At 40.4% G+C, this 20,015-nt stretch overlaps 1 protein-coding gene across 1 annotated transcript in view; it reads right to left on the bottom strand.

Annotated features, from left to right (window-relative positions):
* LOC126198705 (chondroitin sulfate synthase 1) overlaps positions 1-20,015 on the bottom strand; it is a 367,470-nt gene that overhangs the window by 287,526 nt on the left and 59,929 nt on the right. Inside the window, exon 3 of the mRNA XM_049935208.1 lies at positions 1,473-1,712. Coding sequence (XP_049791165.1) covers positions 1,473-1,712 — 240 coding nt within the window. The remainder of the gene's footprint in view (positions 1-1,472; positions 1,713-20,015) is intronic.

Here is a 20,015-nt window from a genome sequence, read left to right as displayed (position 1 = left end):
TGTCAACAAGTGGCCACGAAAGCCTCAACAATTTTGTTTTATTTATTTGTTAGTTGCTGTTTGACGTGCTTCCTACAAGATATTACAGTCCGCGTTCCATACTATTTTTATTATTAAAAGCCATACTACATGAATAACATAGTACCAACAGAAGCCCTTAGACCGCAGGCCGATTGGAAGTTCGAGCAGAACCTGAGATTTCTGGAGCGTTGGCGAGAAAAGCTGAGCAGTTCTAGTTGCGTGCAAGTGCAGCACTGCAATGCACAGGAAGGACGTCTTAAAGGGCCGGACACACGAGCGACAGATGGCAGCGATGCCTAGCAAGCGATGTCGTCTGCAATCGGTCGCTCGCCTCGGTCCCCAAACACGAGCGACTTGCCAAGTAATTTCAACCGGTATTATGAACGTCACTGTGGTGAGAAGTTCTGCTATGAAAAATGAACCAACTTTAGTTGCAGTTGCAGTGGCTTCCCGTATCTCTAAGAACACTTGCAAAACATAAATTTAAAATAAACGAGAGTTATAATTTATCAAGCTTGTTTTGAACCGCTTTATTTGGTGATTGTAGGTCACTTTAAAGAATATATTTTTTTGCATTGACTGCAAATGGGTTGTTTACATGTTTCTAGTCGCCAATACACTTCGTTTTATGTTTCTTAGTCCCCAATTCATTAGTCTTATAGTTCATCTGCAAGTCTCTACACAATTTGATCGATGCGTCTGTAGTGATGTTGTCAGTCAATAGCAACACAACTAATTCTCTAACTCTTGTATGAAGGAGAATTAGATCATAAGAAATAACTAGGTACTTGGGCATAACTGTATAACAGATTTGCCCTGAACATTTAAATTAAAATGTCTTTTTAACATTATAGTAGTTGCGTATGTTAGTCTATTTAGAAGTTAAAAACTCTAATAATGCGTATAATTATTTCGTAAACAACTCAAAATTATAAGGTGCAACCCACTGTATCTTAACAATTACTATGAACTTCCCAGCAATTCGACTTCTTCAGCCCAAACTTCGAAAAGCTAATCACTGGAAAATCGGAGGGTGTATTTTATATTACTTCTTAATATAAATGGCAATTCCGGCTTCAATTTCACTTCTCCGAGAAGTTCGTGTTTCCTGGATAGTTATAAATTGTAACGTAAATTTGTTACTCGTCTTTGGCAAAGTGAAACAAAACAAAAATGTGCAACAACGTTTGATAGACAAACGAGTCGCAGCCATATTACCACGCGCCTCTGTTAACCAGTCAGGCAGCCATATTGCGTGCACTAATCGCATGCGATCGATCAGATTCCCTACCGTTTCTAAGCGACCAGCGATCGACCGCTTCCACATCCCCATACACGTGCGGTCTGCGGAGCGATCGGCCTCCCATCTGCTGGATCGCTGCGATTCGTCGCTCGTGGCTCGACTGGCGTGCGCATGTGCAGCGGCCGGCCGCGTCACTCTTGTCACTCACCTCGTAGGACCAGGTGCAGGGGATGCCGGCGAAGCGCTGCACGCAGCGGCCCAGCTCCACGTCCTCGTGCGTGGTGTAGAGGTGCTGCAGGCAGTACTGGATGTGCGGCGCGACGCGCGCCAGCGTCTCGCGGCTCATCAGCACGCCTGGCCCGCCCATGCAGAAGTTCTCGTCGTACTCCAGCGACAGCAGGCCGAACTCCTGCTCGTTGCCACGGCCCGCCTGCCCGATGAAGCGCGGCTGTGGGCAGCGTTACATACATTCTGTCACTCGCAAGTCCATTCTGCCGTGGAGGAGGCGCTTGCTTTTTTTTTTTTTTTTTTTTCCTGGTCGTGTGACGAGGGCCTCCCGTCGGGTATACCGCTCGCCTGGTGCAAGTCTTTCGATTTGACGCCACTTCGGCGACTTGCGCGTCGAGGGGGATGAAATGCGGAGAAAATCTGCGACCCAGCCGGGAATCGAACCCGGGCCCTTGGGATTGACAGACTGTCGCGCTGACCACTCAGCTACCAGGGGCAGACGAGGAGGCGCTGATCGTAAGCCTAGTTTACACGACATTGTGTTGCGCCACTAGTTGCGTGGAATGAGTTGCACGCAAGTGGTTTCATATACGACTGTAGACACGACGACACCAGTATACACTTCAGTTTCGTCGTTTTGTGGGTCCCTGAGTCGTGTCTGAAATGACAGTTTTGGCATCTGCACGTCGCACTAGTTGAGATGGAGTTAAAGCCTGTTGCGTGGAATCGCTGCATAAGAAAAAAAAAAAATAAGAAACGTGTTTCGATTCGTGACTGGATGAATGGTTCAAATGGCTCTGACCGCTATGGGACTTAACTTCTGAGATCATCAGTCCCTAGAACTTAGAACTACTTAAGCCTAACTAACCTAAGGACATCACACACATCCATGCCTGAGGCAGGATTCGAAACTGCGACCGTAGCGGTCGCGCAGCTCCAGACTATAGCGCCTGGAACTGCTCGGCCACTCCAACCGGCGGACTGGATGAAGAAAAGGCGTCAGCTTGGTTGCTCAGTATCATTGCTGAAATTTATAACGGAAGACCCATTAAGTTCTTTTAATTATCTTAGAATATCACCAGAACTGTTCGCGTTTCTTCTAAATAGAGTTAATTATGTGATAAGGAGTAAAGGTACTGTAACGCATGAAGCACTGTCTCCAGAACTGAAATTACATATCATATTACAGAACATTCGGCATGATACAAGATGCGGTTTTAGTTGGTGATGACGCTTTTTCATTAACACCAATAATTATTAACATTAACAGTAATAATTATTAACATTAACAGCAATAATTATTCGAAGCAGGCCGCACTAATAAGAGAATGGTTTGCAAGCTACTCTCTTGAAGAGAGATCTTTACAGTGGCAATATTTCAAAATTCTAACATGTGTGAGTGGGGAGCACTGGAGCGACGTTTTAAAAAGATGAACATTGAATAAAGAATGCTGCTTCTTCAATTAGTATAGCCTTTCCTCCTGTCAACAATATTCCTTAAGGGGCTCCGGAAAGGCTCAAAATCATGAAAAGTTCAATTTTTACTTTTTTGCGTTTTCTGAATCTGCAGACTATTACCTTTTAATAGATATATAATTTATTCAATTCCGAAGACTACAACTATTTTTAAATTTTTTTTGAGATGTGTTCTACATGGGCGTGACCCACTGTGGCGCTGTTAAACTGCTATCAAATGGTGTTATTATTAACGTCCGTGTTCATCAGGTACATTTTAGTGATGTGAGATAAAGTATGTGTTGTGGCTAACCTGTGATGGTTCAATATATATCGCTGGTGTGATTGTCGATTGTTTCATGTTTATTTACTCTGTCGTTATCTCGAAAATATTCGTAATTAATTCTGTTTCTTGAGTCTCTGTTTTGTTGAAGTATAATAATGAGTAAAAGTAAAGTTATTAGAAATCCTCTGAACGCTTTTAAGAAAAGGAGAAATGTTGGAAAGCCAAAGGTATGTGTTATTACTGTAAACAATAAAGACGATGAAAATCCCCAACATAGCTTGTGTCCCAAAGAAGAAGACAGTTGGTGTAAATATAACAAAGGATTGCTAACTGGTGAAGTGTACACTCATAAGCATAGTCTGCCTCATGCAATAATGGAGGTGATAAAACCTATTTTCACAGACTTAGCAGCACCTGAACTGTTGAAAAAGTGTATTCACGGAAAAACTCAAAACCCCAATGAAAGTGTAAATAGTGTTATATGGTCGAGAATCCCCAAGACTGTATTTGTTGGAATAGAAACACTTCACTTTGGTGTGTATGATGCTGTTGCGACTTTCAATGATGGGAACATTGTAAGGTGCAAGGTATTTAGAAATATGGGAATGAAGATAGGTTCTAACATGGTACGAGCGATGCTTGCTTTAGACAAGGAACGCCTTCGGGCTGCAGACAGGGCTGTAAAGAGTCTAGAAATACAAGCAAGAGTAAACAGGAGGAGGAACAAGAGGAAGCTGGAGGAGGAGTTTGCAGAGGATGAAGATAATTCATCCTATGGACCTGGAATGCACTAAAAAGTTAATCCAATCTTTGTCGCTCTATTCCCAAATTTTTATTTTCTCATACTAATTACGTTTTCTAAGTATCTTCAAAACATATTTGTTTCAAACTTTCAGTAAATGTTACACAGTACCTTCTGCATAATTTAACACAGCCTTTTTCCAAAAAACTGTATATTTTTGAATATATAAATAAAAAATTGCAAAAAAATGTTGTGAATTTTCATTACAATTGAAAAAAAATCATCTTTAATAACTGAACTAAAATTTTGTAAAATCCCTGTGTTAAGTTGTAGCCTATATTCCAATAAATAATCTGTAAAAAGTTCAACTTCCTACCTCAAATACTTTGTGAGGAAAGATGTAATTTATAAGCGTTATTTTAACATTGCAAGTATAGGGCGTTCCGGAGCCCCTTAACAAAGAGTTGGCCGACTCGAACGATGGGAATTTAGCCTTGTAGACGAGAGCATTGCCACAGCTAGAATTACACTTGCTTGTATTTTTCTTAATTCAGCTGTATACGTGCTCCTCACTCAATAAATTTCGCCTTGCAGCTCAGATATTGTCAAACCATCTATATTATGATCGCACATGACGGTTTCAGCGGCAGCAATATGTTGCTTATTTTTGTAATCAGCATCACTGAAAAACGACAAACACCTATGCGAAGCACAGATATCCATAAAGCGAACATTATTCTCCGTTTCCCACTTCATATTTCAGTTTGTTTACACTCTACGAACACACCTAACCTCAAAGCTCATGCAACTAGTGCCGCCAAAGTTGGAACACGCCGAAAGTGTATAGTTTCACCACCGAGTTGCGCAAACGCACGGCGCGCATGCGCTGTGGCCGTAGTGCAGTTGCGTGCAACCTAGTGTCGCCTTGTAACTAGGCTTTCTTTCAGGAGTGCTAGTTCTGCAGGGTTCGCAGGAGAGCTTCTGTAAAGTTTGGAAGGTAGGAGACGAGATACTGGCAGAAGTAAAGCTGTGAGGACGGGGCGTGAGTCGTGCTTGGGTAGCTCAGTTGGTAGAGCACTTGCCCGCGAAAGGCAAAGGTTCAAATGGTTCAAATGGCTCTGAGCACTATGGGACTCAACTGCTGAGGTCATTAGGCCCCTAGAACTTAGAACTAGTTAAACCTAACTAACCTAAGGACATCACAAACATCCATGCCCGAGGCAGGATTCGAACCTGCGACCGTAGCGGTCTTGCGGTTCCAGACTGCAGCGCCTTTAACCGCACGGCCACTTCGGCCGGCAAAGGCAAAGGTCCCGAGTTCGAGTCTCGGTCCGGCACACAGTTATAATCTGCCAGGAAGTTTCATATCAGCGCACACTCCGCTGCAGAGTGAAAATCTCATTCAGGCTTTAGCCCAGTTTACACGACGACACTAGGTTGCACGCAACTGTACTACCGGCCGCTGCGCATGCGCGTTAACTACAAAAACAAGCCCCTGCTTGTTGGTGCGCTTGCGACTGGTTGATCTGGAGGAAGGGACCAAACAGCGAGGTCATCGTGTGCTTGAGAGTGTCATACGCGATCTGAACATGGATTCGTAAACAATATCTAAGCTGTAGAGCAAAATCCATTCAATTAAAATTATAAGAGTACATACACAAATGAATTAAGAAAAATACAGGCAAGCAATACATTTAGCTGCGGAACAGTCTACGACGGCAAGGCTAAAATCCTGTGTTTGGAGATGGCCGATTCTTTTTTAAGGAAAATAGTTGACAAGGGAAAAGGTTGCGGAAATCTGGAAAGCTGAACTGTTTATTCAACATTAATTTATTTAAAACGTCACGCCAATGCTTCCCATTCACAAACTGTAGTATAGATGATTAAAATAACTTTAAGACTCTTCCAGCGCAGTTTCTCTAAGCAAGGTGGGTGAGCAGTCGAGCTGACGTCTTTTCGTTTCTTTATGCAGGCACGGATCCAAACACTTTACTTATTTTTTTATATTTTGTTTTGTGCTGCGATTTCATGCAAACAAGATTAAATCCTTCACATCTCGGACAGTTGCCAAAAGCTTCATTTTGCAAGTGACTACGGCACTCACAAAACGAGGAAACTGAAGTGTATATTGGTGGCGCCGTGTCTACAGATGTATACGAAACTACTTGCGTGCAACTTGTTACATGCAACGAGTGGTGCAAGCCAGTGTCTTCGTGTAAACTAGGCTTAACTGTCGCTTCTCTACTTGCAGCAATCTTAGGTCCCTGCTGAGGATGTGTTATTAGCGGTATAACCGCAAAAGAGCTTCTAATCCGTTTTGAGGCAGGTAAACGCCACTAACGAGGAGGACACGGGAAGCGCCATAACCCAATTCCCCAGAAACTTCGCTCGGTGGGAGAGGGGCCAAAGAGTGAACACGTTTCTGGGCTTATCCATCGATACTCGGCCGTTCCTGAAAAAACGACCGTCAAAGTTTTCGAGGTATTTTCCAGGTACTTGATGTACCTCTTAACGCGCAGTATCGTCAGTCGAACTGATGGCACAGTGATTAGCTTCGCGGCTTCTTAATTTTCCGCCCCGTATTCGAAATCCGATTACTAATGTAATATTTGTTTTTCAGTTATATAACCATGTCTGCAGAAGATTACTACACAACTGTTTCGCAGTGTATATTGACATAACGTTGTTCTTATCCGCCTACTAATTGTATATCAGATGACTGAAATTAAAAAAAAATGAGATAATTATCTGAAATTTGTTTTCGGTGAAATTCCTGTAGCGTATCATGATTCATAATCAGTTGCAAGCGCCAGTTTTCGGAAAAGTGATTCGTTATGCATGGTTTGCCGCGACATTACTTCCAACGCGAGAAATCTTCACCAACGTCAACGATGTTTCTTTCCCGAGTGAGATTCATAGAAAGAAATGTCACTGTGGCAAACCTGCCTCCGCGTGAAGCTCGCAGTGTTTTGAATGTCTGTGTTTCGAATTTTTTAGGATCGGTACAATCCAAGGGAGTACACCAAATCTTCCGGAGGAATAAACATATGAATAAAATATACGAATTAATATACAAAGTGATATGATATATCAGAATACGAGAATTTAAAAAGATTTTACCTCTTCAACATACCATACACACATATTCCTCATAATAAATGTGTAACACTTATTGTCGAATCCAGTTCTAGTTTTACAATTAATATAACGCCCTTGTTTCCCCTAATTTGATAAGAAACATTCGTGTAGTAAACTTCTACGGACATAATTAGATAAATGGAAACAGTAAAATACAAAAAAAATAAAAACAGCAATCGAATACGGGACGCAAAATTAAGAACCCATGACGATAACCACTGAGCCACCATTTCGTGTGAGGATATCGCGCAGTGAAAGGTATATAAAGTACCTGGGAAATACCTCGAAAACTTTGACTGTCGCTTTTTCAGAAACGGTCGAGTATCTACGGATAAACCTAGACATCTGTTCGCTTATTTTGACTCTCCTTACACTGAGCGAAGTTCCTAGGTACTCCTCCTAAGGATATCTTACGGACAGGACACATGTTAATCAACGGACTAATGAAATGTTGTTCAGACACAGAAAAATGTAACTGTTTCAGTGGAAATAGAAGAAAGCCACTTATGAAATCCCTTGAATGGTAGACCTCGTATGAAAATAAAATACAGAAATACGAAAACTTACTAGAACTTTTAGATCGAGATCAAAATTTATTAATATTCGATAGTATCGCACAATACAAAGATTCTCGAAACTTGAGGGCTGAAATCAACGTTTTGCGGACTACCATCTTCTTGAACTAGACGAACATATATAGGGATGAATCGAAGACCAGCGATGGCGACGAAGTAGGATGCGCAATGCTGGGTGAACATTAATAAAACCGACGAACTGTAGTACGGTGACTGGAAATGGAGGAAAAAAAGTCCATTGAACATGTCTCCGCAAATGCATCGTTGCCACGGTAGATGGCGCTGACAAATGAATGTTCCTCTGACCATATTCCAGGTGTTCCCTGTGTGTTGCAGGCTCTGTGATTGACGCAGCGTACTGTAAGCAGCAGGATGGTCTTTGGCAAGACGCGATGGTGTTTGTGTACGGCCAAGCAGATGGAAACTGTCGAAAGGCAGCACGGATATTGAAAGGTGGCTACACTGAGCCACAGCGCCAGAGATCGCGCTAGAGAGTATTGTTCCGCCGCCTCCACTGGCAGTGATTATTGAGAACTCGTAGTCGGCAGTGCTTGGGGAGAGCTCGTGGTAGTCAGTGCTTGTTAAGAACTCGTAGCAGAGAGTGTTTGTTGAGATGTGCTAGTAGGGAGTGCTTGCTGAGATGTGATACTGAAAAGTTCTTGTTGAGATGTGGTAATAGCAAGTCGGTGTGGAGATATATTGTAATGATTAGAGTGATTTTGGTCAATATATGAAGGTAACGAAACTTGATTTATTTTTCATTATTTAATGTCGTAAATAATGCTTCATTACAGGTTCAGTCAACAAAGCATCTGGCTTGTGTTCTGGGATTAGAGTGTAATTCTGGTTTTCTTGAGTAATTACGGTATTTTTATTTCCTTTAATTAATTCAGTATAAATGATATTTAAAATTTCTTGTGTTGTTGATGAAGAACCGTGCCAGATGCGTACGTTGAGCCATACTTCCACACACAGAACAGTTATACTTGTGCTTTGGTTTCGTAGGTTTTATAGTTGCTGGGGACTTAATTAATTAATTGTGTTAATGAAAATTTCCATTTCATTCTTTGTTATTGTTCTATGCAGTCAGATAGCGTAATAATACTAGTCAGGGCCAACCGTTTACGAGACATAGCGTAATCGGACATACAGCTACCAAAAAATTAAAATTATTTTCACCATATTTTAATTAAGCCCCCATGCACGTGGCGACCGCTGCTTCGGATCGTCCCTTGGAATCTTCTGACTGTAAAAATAGTAGACAGTAGTATTGTTGTAGTAATTTGTAGTTTAGTAATTGTAGTCTATTTTGCATGTGTAGATTTGGTAATTGTCATTCTTCTAATGGTATTTTTTTCTCAGAATTTGATTTGTTGTCTTGTATACGCGTTTGACGATTTAGTGCAATTATTTCAATTGTTCGTTAATCGTGTTTGAGGGAAACATTTCGAGTGAATGGTATTGTTGATGATAAAGAGTCACTGTGTGTAATTTTCGTACAGTGACGAGTTTTGTATGTTTTGTAAATGATTACGCGATCAATGAAAAAGGCAAAAATGATGAATAGTGAGAATGACTAAATTGTTAACATGGCGAACTCGCCAACAGGGGAAAACAGTATGATGGATAATGAAGTGGAAAACAATTTAATAAGTCGGGAAAATAGTCCGGAACCATTTCAAAATTTTTCACAATAAAAAAATTTTCAGAATCCGAGATTAACGACAGAAGATTCTGGAATAGTATCGAACTCAGATAGCTTTACAGCTATGCAGAAGGAAGTTAGTTTTGCGGGAAATGTTAGGGGCGAAAAGAATTTCGAACCGGGTAATATGGAGCAGTTGATGGGTGCCATATTACATTTGGGATCACAGATGGGAAATTTGGGATCACAAATAGGAACAATTAAAACTGAGATGGGAACTTTGAGATCTGAATTAAAAACAGAGATGGGAACTTTAGGATCTGAATTAAGAACTGATAGGGAACAATGGAAACACGGTTAGACTCACTGGGATCACAGTTGGGATCACAAATAGGAACAATTAAAACAGAGATGGAAACAATGGAAACACGGTTAGATTCACGAATAGGGACATGTTTCAAAAACATGAAAGATGAATTAAAGAAAGAAATTAGAGAAGAAGTACAACCGATTTTGAATTCTCACAATAATAGATTAATTGCAGTAGAGATTAGACAAAGGGAACAAGATAGAGAACAGGAAGAAAGAGATCGCGTGATAGTACAAAAATTTTCAGAGTTAAATTTACAACGTGCACACGATAAGGAAGAAATATTTGAGAGAATCGAGGAATCCGTACCAAATGACAGAATAAATAACTTAACGCAACAGTGTGAACAGTTAACTACTAAATGTGACAATACCGAAACCCGAGTTGCGACACTTATGGAAGACGTAAACTTATCGGAAAGAGTTGAGGAGATTTCTGATAAATTGACAAATCTTAGTTTAAATGGGGACAGAGATTCGGATGATACAGCTCCATTACCATTTGCTGAAACCGAAGAGTACCAGAACATAAATAAGCATGTTGAAATTCAGGGAAAATTTAATGTTCGCGTTAAAAGGGAATTTGAGGCATTACGAAAGCAAGTCAAATATATTGAAAGCGAAATCGTAGGAAAAGACAGCAGACGAATTTTAGTATCACAGATAGCAGAGGGGTTTGAAGAAAATAATTTGTTTCATTTACGGGATGCAACAAGAGAGCGCCAGGCGCGCGAACTTGACAATAATCGACATTCAAACTGGGACAGACGCGGTAGGTCTTTGTCGCCACGAGGCGAAAACTTTGACTATAAACACTTCTTGACTGTTCGGAAATTTAAGATCTTTCGCAATTCTAAGAATGACATACATCCATGTTCATGGCTAGATTAATTTACGTACGCACTTCCGCCAAATTTGCCACTAATTCACAAACTGAAATTTATGTGCAGCTATTAAAGTCCTCAGGGGATTCACTATACTAAGTGAATATGTGCCGTAGCGCTCACAGGGCCCCGAGCTGTAGTGGTGCTATTTCCCTTTTAGTTTTCTGCACCGCTGCCTACTCTTTCACTATTCTTTGCATCTATAAAAACAACTCTTCTACTATCAATCTATCTAGACAGTAGGTAAAGAATAACCGGATTTGACTGTTTTACCCAAAAGTGACTTCGGAAATTACCGTTTGGACTTACTATACTTTCTGCAGCATCCATTCGTAGTTTAAACGAAATCTTACCTGTTTATCTTCCTGACAATATTACTTCATATGTTGACGATATTCTTATTGCTAAACGTTCTTGGGAGTGAGCATAACTAAATTTTGGATTCATTATTACGTATTTTTGCACGAGTTGGCATTACAGTGAACTTGGAAAAATCTGAATTTGGTCGTTCTCAGGTGAAATTTCTCGGTCACATTATTTCTTCAGAAGGTATTCTTCCTGATTTAGAGAAATTAGACGCTATTCGTAATTATGCTGTTCCTACCACAAAACGTGATGTTCGTAGTTTCCTTGGTGTCTGTAATTTTCTTAGACGCTTTGTTAGATTGGACAATTTGGCCACACCTCGTTTATGCAAATTATGTCAACTATTTCTCATAGATCACCGTTGTTTCCTATCATTCCAGCGAAATTAAAGGACATGGCTGCAGTCGATTTGTTCGGTCCAGTGGTTCGTTCTACTAATGGTTTTGCGTACATTTTCGTAGCAGTGGAATTGACATCAAAATATGTGTGTTTTACACCTTTACACAAAGCAACAGCTCGTTCAGTATCTAATGCTTTCATCAAACATTTTCTTAAAGAAGTTGGTCATGTTGATAAGGTTATATCAGATAATGGATCACAGTTTCGCTCTAAAATTTGGCTTCGTACTCTACGGCGTCGTAAGATTAAACCAATTTTTATTTCACTTTTTCACCCTCAATCTAATGCTTCAGAGAGATGGATGAAGGAAATCAATAAATTGTGCCGTCTTTATTGTCATCAGAATCACAGAACTTGGGATCAGTATCTTCATATTTTTCAAAACATTCTGAATGAACTTCCTAATGACTCAACTTCTTTACCGCCTCTATTCATATTAAAAAATAAAGTACCAACAAATCGCATTTCTGAAATCTTTCCTTTTCCGCCTTCACGGAAACTGCGGCATTCTGAAGTTGTCAACCTGGCTCTACAAAATATTGTGTCTGCAGCTGCTAGAAGAGAGAAATCAGCTAAACGTCCTGGTCGTTTAAAAACCTTGTCAGTTGGTCAAAAGGTATTAATTAAGTCTCACTGTTTGTCTCATAAAGGAAAAGGCTTGTGTCGCAAATTTTTTCTGCTTTATAACGGTCCATATAGAGTTCGCAAAATTATACATGATAATACTGTTGAAGCAGAAACTCTTAAATCTCGGCGCTCTAAGGGAATACATCATATATCGAACGTAAAAATTTTTGTGGAATGACATACTTTTGAGAAACCAACAGTTATACGTAAACAGGTGGAGAATGCAAGGATACCGCGCCGTGTTCCGGCAGCGGCAGATACTCAAAGCAACAGTGAAGTCTGCGCGCCGCAAAAGGCAGTCGTTGACCGCAAACAATCACTTTCTACGTCACGCGCCTACAGCTGATCGAGCGCTCAGTGCGAATGCACTGACAGCCGTAAACAAATACACAGTCTAATCTCTCCGACTAAATTCTGTATAAAGCTATGGTGACTTTATAAATTATGTTATTAACGTTCAGTATTTTTCAGGATACGGTTGTGTAAAATATTTCAGACCTTCAGGTAAATTCTGTGCGTGTCCGACGTTAAGACGACTTGCTATGGAGAAAATTTCAGGAAGAATGTAATTTCAAAGAAAAAAGTAATAAACTAAAAAAGGGTAACTATTAATTGAGTTTATTTTTCAGGTAACATATTTCCACTTAGGTACGTACTTTAGACGTAATTTGCTGCTTGCGATTACGTGACTCATACTTTGTGCTAAATTTCATGTTCTATGAATTTACTTGTGAAGCGATGTGCTTGTGTACATTTACTGATTTTGACAATTATTGATTAATGAACAGTGTTATTACTTGTGTATATTATGCATCGCTTGGCTGCTATGCTCTTTCACTGATGTCATATTTTTTTTATTATGTGCCTGCTGTGCTTATTTAAATTGTAATTGTCAACTGATTAATTGTGCTGACTGTGGTTATGTATGTAAGATATACTTTGTGATTTATCTGCTTGCGCCTTCATATTTACTTATTAAGGTTACATATGAACATTTATTTGCTTATGCTGATATGATGCTAATGACCTGTTTATTATGTTAGATAACATATTTGCTGCCTTGCGTATGGATTGCATATTTACACATTTCTGTTTTGTTGTCATAACTACTCTTCAATTTAGTATATAGAAATGCTGATATACTGTGTACAAATATAGAGTTTAGGTTACACTGTGGTATTAATTATAGATTGTTCGCTTGGCAGAGCCTCGTTGTAGGGATTGTGCTGCATCCACTTGTTGACATTCTGTTCTCTACTGGTATATTTACTCGCTATTGCATGTTTTGCTTATGCTCAGTGCCTTATATTTTAAGATAAGAAAACGAACTGCAGTAATTCGACGAACGACATTGGTACAAGAAACTGCATAGAAGTCACATGAGCTGGAGGTTTTATGGAAGCTGTATAAATTTATGCTAATAGGAAGGAAGCTAACGACATGACATACCAACACTAGGTTAGACCATTGACAGTTATTACACTGCATTCTTCATGAGCAATTGAAATAGGAAGTGACACTTGACACAAAAAATACTCCACATGTTTGCTTCTGCTATGATTCTTGAAGTGGTGTACACACTGTGAAATATTATGATCATTCACACTCCGTAATCGTACTTAATTACTGAGAGTTATTCGAACTAAGTCTGTTAGAGGTCATGTATGCATTTCTTTTATTTAATGATGGACAAGGTAACCAAAATCCATCTTTATAATGAGTAGAAGATTTGGGTCAGATGGATTACACAGAGGTTGTGTGTTGACACTGTGTCTTCGGATTGTATGGGATGCTGAATTAAAGTTTGCATTAGGATTTTATCTGTACTTGTTCGAGGAGACTGACTAGAGGAAAGAGTTCTTATGGAAGTGAAATGATATTGGTGCTGAGATTTATATGTATCGACGTATTGAAGAGGTATTAGTGAAGTATTGAGATTATGTGATTCTGATGATTATTGGAGTTTTGGTGGATAAGAGGTAAAGTAAGTGAGGAGCATATTTTTTTTGTTGGTCCATATGGAACAAGGAGGATGAAGATGGCAGACTAGAACACTCAAGTAGAAAGAGGATTGTCTACACACACACTTTGTCAAATCACTAAGCAGTATATACTTTTTTTTGAAGAGAGGAAGTAATTGCATATCTTGGCTCACTGACAGTTGTTCAGCAACCGTACATTTTGATCTGGCTTGGCAAACATTGGTCTTGACATGATGACTATGACGTTGACTAACTTGATGCACTTGATGAACATAAAATTTTGACAGAATTGCATTTACACAGTTAACACTATTCAATTACACAGTAGCACTAAATGTGGATGAAAGATGAGTGAGTGTGTTTTGTGTGTTTTCCTTTTATAATCCCAGAGAAGTGATCCCAATCTATCTCCTAAATATTATTTTACTTGTTTGTTGTGGCTTGCACTGACACCCATAAATATTATAGGTTTACTGGTATTTGTGTATTGTAATAGTTAATAGGACAATTATCTGATATCATTTGTGTGTTTGTTAAGATTTGTATGTTTAGTGTAAAAGCATTGTATGTGTATTCAAACTATTGTTCATGCCTGAACTGTCTGATTAGTGATGGTGCTGCACTTTTCAACATGATGTGTGACATTTAGTCATGTTTAATTTCTGCTGATGAACAGTGTGATTAGTGAAAGTGAATATTATGGACTGCGGTCTGCACCTGTCCAACATTGCTGGTGCCACTAATGGAACTGCTTATACTCAAATGGTGTTACTTGTTGGTGTCTGCACCTATTCAACATTACTGGGTGCCACTGATGGACTACTGCTACTGAAAAGATGTCACCTGTTGATATCTGCACCTGTTCAACATTGCTGGTGCCACTGATGGAACTGCTTATACTGAAATGGTGTTACTTGTTGGTGTCTGCACCTATTCAACATTACTGGGTGCCACTGATGGACTGCTTCTACTGAAAAGATGTCACCTGTTGATATCTGCACCTGTTCAACATTGCTGGTGCCACTGGTGGACTGCTTCTACTGAAAAGATGTCACCTGTTGCTGTGTGCACCTGCTCAACATTGCTGGTGCAACTAATGGAACTGCTTATACTGAAATGGTGTTACTTGTTGGTGTCTGCACCTATTCAACATTACTGGGTGCCACTGATGGACTGTTTCTACTGAAAAAATGTCACTTGTTGGTTTTTGCACCTGTTGACCATTGCTGGGTGCTACTGCTGGAACTGTCAACTACTTGTTTCTTGAGCTATGGAAAGCGTTTATGTGAATATTTGTATAAACTGATTTTTTGTGTATTACTGTTTGTGAAAAGTTATGAGACTCTTACCTGCACATATTCGTCATTGCTGACGCTATTGATTGAACTGTTTAACCACATAATACTTGTGTAAACTGTTATGTAAAGTCACATGTATGAAGGAATTTGTATTGCTTACTGTATTTTATATATTAGGTTATTGAAAGGTCAATGCAAAGCCAAAATTTTATCTAGTTATATGATATTTACGCATTAATATTGTCTTTTATTTTTGTCTGTATTTTTTTTGACGAATTTGGTGGTATTTTCACCACCAATGCTGGCAAAAATACCATCAAATTCTAGCCTGTGGAGGAAGGGCATATGAAAGGTGGCTACACTGAGCCACAGCGCCAGAGATCGCGCTAGAGAGTATTGTTCCGCCGCCTCCACTGGCAGTGATTATTGAGAACTCGTAGTCGGCAGTGCTTGGGGAGAGCTCGTGGTAGTCAGTGCTTGTTAAGAACTCGTAGCAGAGAGTGTTTGTTGAGATGTGCTAGTAGGGAGTGCTTGCTGAGATGTGATACTGAAAAGTTCTTGTTGAGATGTGGTAATAGCGAGTCGGTGTGGAGATATATTGTAATGATTAGAGTGATTTTGGTCAATATATGAAGGTAACGAAACTTGATTTATTTTTCATTATTTAATGTCGTAAATAATGCTTCATTACAGGTTCAGTCAACAAAGCATCTGGCTTGTGTTCTGGGATTAGAGTGTAATTCTGGTTTTCTTGAGTAATTACGGTATTTTTATTTCCTTTAATTAATTCAGTATAAATGATATTTAAAATTTCTTGTGTTGTTGATGAAGAACCGTGCCAGATGCGTACGTTGAGTCATACTTCCACACACAGAACAGTTATACTTGTGCTTTGGTTTCGTAGGTTTTATAGTTGCTGGGGACTTAATTAATTAATTGTGTTAATGAAAATTTCCATTTCATTCTTTGTTATTGTTCTATGCAGTCAGATAGCGTAATAATACTAGTCAGGGCCAACCGTTTACGAGACATAGCGTAATCGGACATACAGCTACCAAAAAATTAAAATTATTTTCATCATATTTTAATTAAGCCCCCATGCAATATATCGAAACAGGCACGCTCACAGACACCAACCACATCGCACAACATTTCAAGCCGTTTATGGGCGTTTGTGTGATCATGGTTTCTTTCGGACAGATGAACGTACAGGGAGGCGGCGGACACCAAATTTGGAGGACTGGGTTCTACAGGATATTGAGACGAACCCTAGTACAGGCACCAGAGAAGTGGCCGCCAATATGGCGTAAGCTAAAGTACGATTATGTGTGTCCTGCATGACAACCGCTACTATTCCTGTCACCTGCAAAGTGTGCAAGCATTATTTCCCTCTACAGGAAGCATTTTGTCGATGGTTTTTGCACCAGACCAGCACAATTATAACATTTCTATCATCAGTCCTTTTTATTGACCAAGCAACCTCTACCAGCACTGGCATCATCAATCTGCATAATAGTCATCTTTGGGCTACAAACGAACCTCGGGGAAGGGTTGATGCTTCTCATCTGCATTAATGTGTGGGCAGGGATTCTTGACGACCACATACTTGGAAATTTGGAGATTAGTCGTAAGGTCTTATGGGACGAAACTGCTAAGTTCATCGGTCCCTAAGTTTACGCACTACTTAACTTACGCTAAGGACAACACACACGCCCATGCCCCAGGGAGAAGTCGAACCTCCCACGGGAGGAGCCGCGCCACATACTTGGACCGGTTATTATTCCCCAAAGCCTCGACGGAGGAATGTCGTGCACTTCCTACGGAACTCTCTGCCTGGGCTGCCTTTGGCAATATGACAGGTTATGTGGCTCCTACATGACGGAGAACCACCCTACTTCCGCGCTACAGTTCGCCGACTGCTCAGTAGCATCTTCCCCGCACACTGGATAGGTCGCAGAGACCCTGTAGCATGGCCTGCTAGATCATCCGTCTGAAAGCCCTTGGATTTTTGCCTTTGGGTGCATCTAAAATGCGTTGTGTATGCTACTAGACCAGTTCCTGATGTGCAGACCTTTCAGCAGCGTGTTCACGACGCCTGTGACACTATTTGGAGAGAGGCCGGATAGTGCGAAAGCATGCGGCAATCCATGATATGATGCGTGCATTGCATCCCAAGGAGGCCACTTTTGACCGTCTGTTGTGACATGGGTGCGATGCAGCTCTGTACTGTGTTCCGTGACGATCTGTTGCCGTCGTACGCATACCGTCCATTTCCAGACACCGTGGTCATAGGATCTTTTCTCCTCCATTTCCAGTCAGGAATCCGTCGCTGCAGTTTCTCAGTTTTATTAATGTTCACCCTGCATACTATCCTGCAGTCTAACGAGGAAACCATTCACTAAGTGGAAGCCATCGCCATTAGGGAAGCAGTACAATACAGCAAATCTTGCACACGAAGCAATATGATGATTTTATCCGATTCACTAACCGTGCAAAGAGCCTCGAAAAATACAAAATGTAACAAAAGTCTGTCACTTATAATTACAGACGTTATTAAAGAATAAATGATAATTAATTGAAACCCCCAGCTGCCGACAGGTGTTGTTGATATACCTCGATGGGGACAGCTGAAAATGTGTGCTCCGACCGGGACTCGAACCCGGGATCTCCTGCTCACATGGCAGACGTTATGTCCAACTGAGCCATCAAGGACACAGATGAACAGTGCGACCGTAGGGACTTATCCCTTGCACGCTTCCAATGAGACCCAGAGTCCCAACTGTCCACAATCTACATACATAATGTACCTAATATATACACTACTGGCCATTACAATTGCTACACCAAGAAGAAATGCAGATGATAAACGGGTATTCATTGGACAAATATATTATACTAGAACTGACATGTGATTACATTTTCATGCAATTTGGGTGCATAGACCCTGACAAATCAGTACCCAGAACAGCCACCTCTGGCCGTAATAACGACCTTGATACGCCTGGGCATTGAGTCAAACAGAGCTTGGATGGCGTGTACAGGTACAGCTGCCCATGCAGCTTCAACATGATACCACAGTTCATCAAGAGTAGTGACTGGCATATTGTGACGAGCCAGTTGCTCGGCCACCATTGACCAGACGTTTTCAATTGGTGAGAGATCTGGAGAATGTACTGGCTAGGGCAGCAGTCGAACATTTTCTGTATCCAGAAATGCCCGTACAGGACCCGCAACATGCTGTCCTGCATTATCCGGCTGAAACGTAGGGTTTTGCAGGGATCGAATGATGGGTAGAGCCACGGGTCATAACACATCTGAATTGTAACGTCTGAAACGCGTACGTTTCATATGTATTCATTACCAGCGATGGCGAGACATGACAGAATCTCTGACCAGAGAGTTATTTATCGTGGCTAGTCTGCGCTTGACCGCGCGAGTGTTCAGTTGCGAGTTGCACTCTGTCTGTAGTAGTCAGTCGGCAGTAGTTGTGTGTGGCGAGTGGGCAGAGAGAGTAGACAGTTGGAGAGTAGTAGCAGTCTGGTGTAGTAGTCGGTGCTAGTCTGCGGGAGTCGGCATGCGTCGACGGCGTGCTGTTCTTCCGAATCTGGTCAGGATTGCGGTGGACGATGTGTATTATTGTTGAAGGTAATGAAGCAGCATTGCGCTCAGCTAATAATGTATGGTAACTGTAATTAATTTGTTCAAGAAATGCCCCAATAATAATCTTTTTATAAAGTAAATCTTTTTAAAGAAAAGTAATCATTTTAATTTAAAGAAATTTTCCACCCTTTTGAAGAAAAAGCATTCATTTCAATTTAAAGAATATTTCCTATGCACTTCCTACAAGAATCAACATTAAATATACGCCAGCATTGCACGGAGCTGTGCCGAAAATAAGAGCAGATATAGATGCAGTTTACTGAGGGAAGAATTTTGGTTTTTATGTTCAGGTTTAATTATTTCACAGGGCCGAAGGTCAGCGCTGCTGCCCTTATAAGATTTATCAGGTTTAATTACTTCTGTTCAGATGTTACATTCAGTTCATGCTTCATTATTTAATTAACATTATTGTGGGTTTAATGAGCAATGTTCATTCGTTAATGTTTGTGGAGAGTTTACATTTGGGCCATTGTTATTCTCTAATTTTGTGGGGAGTTTACGCTTGGCTTCATTACAATTTAACGATATTTGGCTACATTTCCATTTACATTTTTACTGTCATATTTTCACAGGGAGGTTACACTTGGCGACATCCGGACCAGGATCGTATTCCTTTGTGAATCTTCTGATAAGTAGTCAGCTATCTGCTCTTATTTACTTATTATAATTAGCATTTGGCGCAACGCTTTTACTACTTTTGTGACTTTCTCTCACAGATCATCGGCAATTCTTTGCTCTTTGTTGTATTTGTGTTTGTTGCTTTTTGCATTGTGCTTATTTCATTTGTGATTAATTTGTTCTGAGAAAAATGCCGCGAAAAACTGTTAATAGTACATCGCGAGGTATAATGAGTGAAATAACCGACTTAAACAACTTGACCGATAATACTTGCGACATGCAGTGTAATTATGACAATCCTCCATTTGCAGACAATCAGTGTGTACCGACCACTAATGTTCATTTTGACCCTAGTGATGAACAGACAAATTCAATTGTGTCCTCCGTTAATTTAACGACAATTGATGGCGCGGGACGCTCTGTTGCAATGAGCGCTGCCCAGCTCAACACAACCGGTTTGCATAATTTACGTGACGAAC

The sequence above is a fragment of the Schistocerca nitens genome, chromosome 8 (assembly GCF_023898315.1).
Source record: "Schistocerca nitens isolate TAMUIC-IGC-003100 chromosome 8, iqSchNite1.1, whole genome shotgun sequence".
NCBI lineage: Eukaryota > Metazoa > Arthropoda > Insecta > Orthoptera > Acrididae > Schistocerca > Schistocerca nitens.
Note: the sequence above shows the minus strand (reverse complement) of the source record. Positions and strands in the feature narration are given on the sequence as shown.